At 41.9% G+C, this 2148-nt stretch overlaps 1 protein-coding gene across 1 annotated transcript in view; it reads left to right on the top strand.

The window, feature by feature from the left end:
- Nucleotides 1-1038, top strand: part of LOC21393613 (zinc finger CCCH domain-containing protein 2) — a 1563-nt gene extending 525 nt beyond the window's left edge. Inside the window, exon 2 of the mRNA XM_024162439.1 lies at nt 1-1038. This exon is cut by the window's left edge and continues 21 nt beyond it. Within this exon, the coding sequence (XP_024018207.1) occupies nt 1-790 (790 nt within the window). The 3' untranslated portion in view covers nt 791-1038.
- The last annotated feature ends 1110 nt before the right edge of the window (nt 1039-2148 follow it).

The raw sequence follows: 2148 nt of genomic DNA, 5'->3' as shown, positions 1-2148 counted from the left end.
CCACTCCTCCGGCACCGTCTGCCCTGACTTCCGCCGCGGCGGCTGCTCCCGCGGCGATTCCTGCGAGTTTGCCCACGGCGTCTTTGAGTGCTGGCTCCACCCCGCCCGCTACCGCACCGAGGCCTGCAAGGACGGCAAGAACTGCAAGCGCAAAGTCTGCTTCTTCGCTCACTCTCAACGTCAGCTCCGTATCCTCCCCGCCGGCGCCTCCTCGCCGGAATTCTCCTCTTCTCCGGCGCCGTCTAAAAAGAAATTCCACCACCACAACCACCATCATAACCACCACAACAATTGCTGCGTCTTCTGTTGCGGCGGCCATTCATCGGTGAACTCTTCGCCGACATCGACTCTCCTCGGGCTGTCCCACCTGTCGCCGCCGATGTCGCCGATGAGCGGCGTCGTCAGCTACAAGGACGCGCTCACGGACCTCATGACCTCCTTGGAAGCCATGCATTTTAGCTCCGAATTAGCCTCTAATAACGGCAATTCCCCCGCGGTTCTTTCGCCGATCTCGGGTTGTTCGTCCGGTAAGAGCAAGAGGAATATTATTACTAGTTCTGGTCTCCCTTGGCTAGATGTTACTACTACTAGTACTACGGGTGATGATCAACAACAGTTTATTCTTTCGCCTTCCACTCCCAATAACAACCAATTCGGATCTTCCGAGAATAATTTCTTCAACAGGTACAATTCCAGTACTGCTAAGAACAGGGCTGTAATGAATGCGGGTGAGAATTCCAGGTCGAACTCCGATCCGGATATCGGGTGGGTCAACGAGCTGTTGATGTAGAATCTATGGAAGTACTACTAACGATGATGATGATATGAAGAAGAAGAAGAAGATGGTGATTTTGGAAGTGTATATATATGCATGCACCAGCCGAATATATACACGACTTTCTCTCTCTCACTGTCTCTCTCTCTATAAAATATATGATATGTTATTAAGGTGTAAAATATTGATGATTTGGATTCTTGTTATTTTTATTTGTCATTATTGTCTAAATAAATAAGTTGTTGAGGATGTGCTTAATTCTCTGAAAGAGTGATTTTCAGTTGATATTGTACCAGAGTGAGTCTGATCAGCTGATCATTAGTGATCCCTTTGGGGAAGTTGTCTTTAATTTGTACTTAAGATGAGAAAGCTAGAGATCTGATCTTTGGTCTTTTTGGTTTAATGTAATTGGGATTATTGAACAATTTCTGAAGAGGAATGGGAATTCTGCATTTTCTTTTTTTCAAATTTTTTTTGTTTTGGTTTTTTTTTTTATCTTTTGAAATTTGTGAATTACTACTTGCTTGCGTGCATGCAATACTATTTACGTGCTAAACCTAATCCAATATAAGTGGAAGCTATATTTCTGGCCGGTTAGTTTTGAAGTTCATATTTGGTTAGAGATCCTTTCAATGAGATTTTGGTACTTGGCCTAGTTTGTGTGTGTAAAGCTGGCATGTGGATATGCTTGTGGTCCACTTGGCAAGTGTTACAAAATTGCTTGGATATATTTATGTTGGGTTGATTTTGTTTGAAGCTCTGGAATTGTGCGGATTTTATGATGAAGTGATTGGCTATGTAGTGGCACATTTTAAGGTTTTCTTTCTTTCCTTCTTTTGTTCTTTTTCAGCCGGGCACTCTAATATTTCTGTAGTCTAGTAGCTAGTTTAGATTTCCGCTGAGAAATATTCAAGTGAAGAAGGAGGAGATTTTTTTGGTAGGGTTTAAAAAAATATCTTAAAACAAGAAATGGGATATAATAAGTACGTTCTAAAACAACTCAGGTACCCAAACATAGGATTCAGAAAATGCCATTTGAATATTTGCATTTTGTCAGTAATAATTCCCATACTTTTTCTTGGCCTTTCTGAAAGGAAAATGTTGCGAAGCTGGGGGGCAGCAATTTTAAGGAGAGACATCAATAATTCTTTACTGTTCTTGCTAGAAAAATCTTGATTGCAGTCGCAAATGAATAACAATAATGCGATTGTCTCGGTCCAAAAAAGACGGGTTTAATAGAATTAGTCACATATTAATAGATGATGATGAGTTCCAAACACGAGATCTACTTTCCACTTAAGCTGGACCTCATTTGGATGTGTGGATGTGTGTGTGTGATTCAAGGTGCGATTTCAATGTCTCGTGATTTAGTT

This window comes from Morus notabilis, unplaced genomic scaffold, assembly GCF_000414095.1.
Source record: "Morus notabilis unplaced genomic scaffold, ASM41409v2 Scaffold290, whole genome shotgun sequence".
NCBI classification, from domain to species: Eukaryota; Viridiplantae; Streptophyta; class Magnoliopsida; order Rosales; family Moraceae; genus Morus; species Morus notabilis.
The sequence above is the reverse complement of the archived record's forward strand: the minus strand, read 5'-3'. Positions and strand labels throughout refer to the sequence as shown.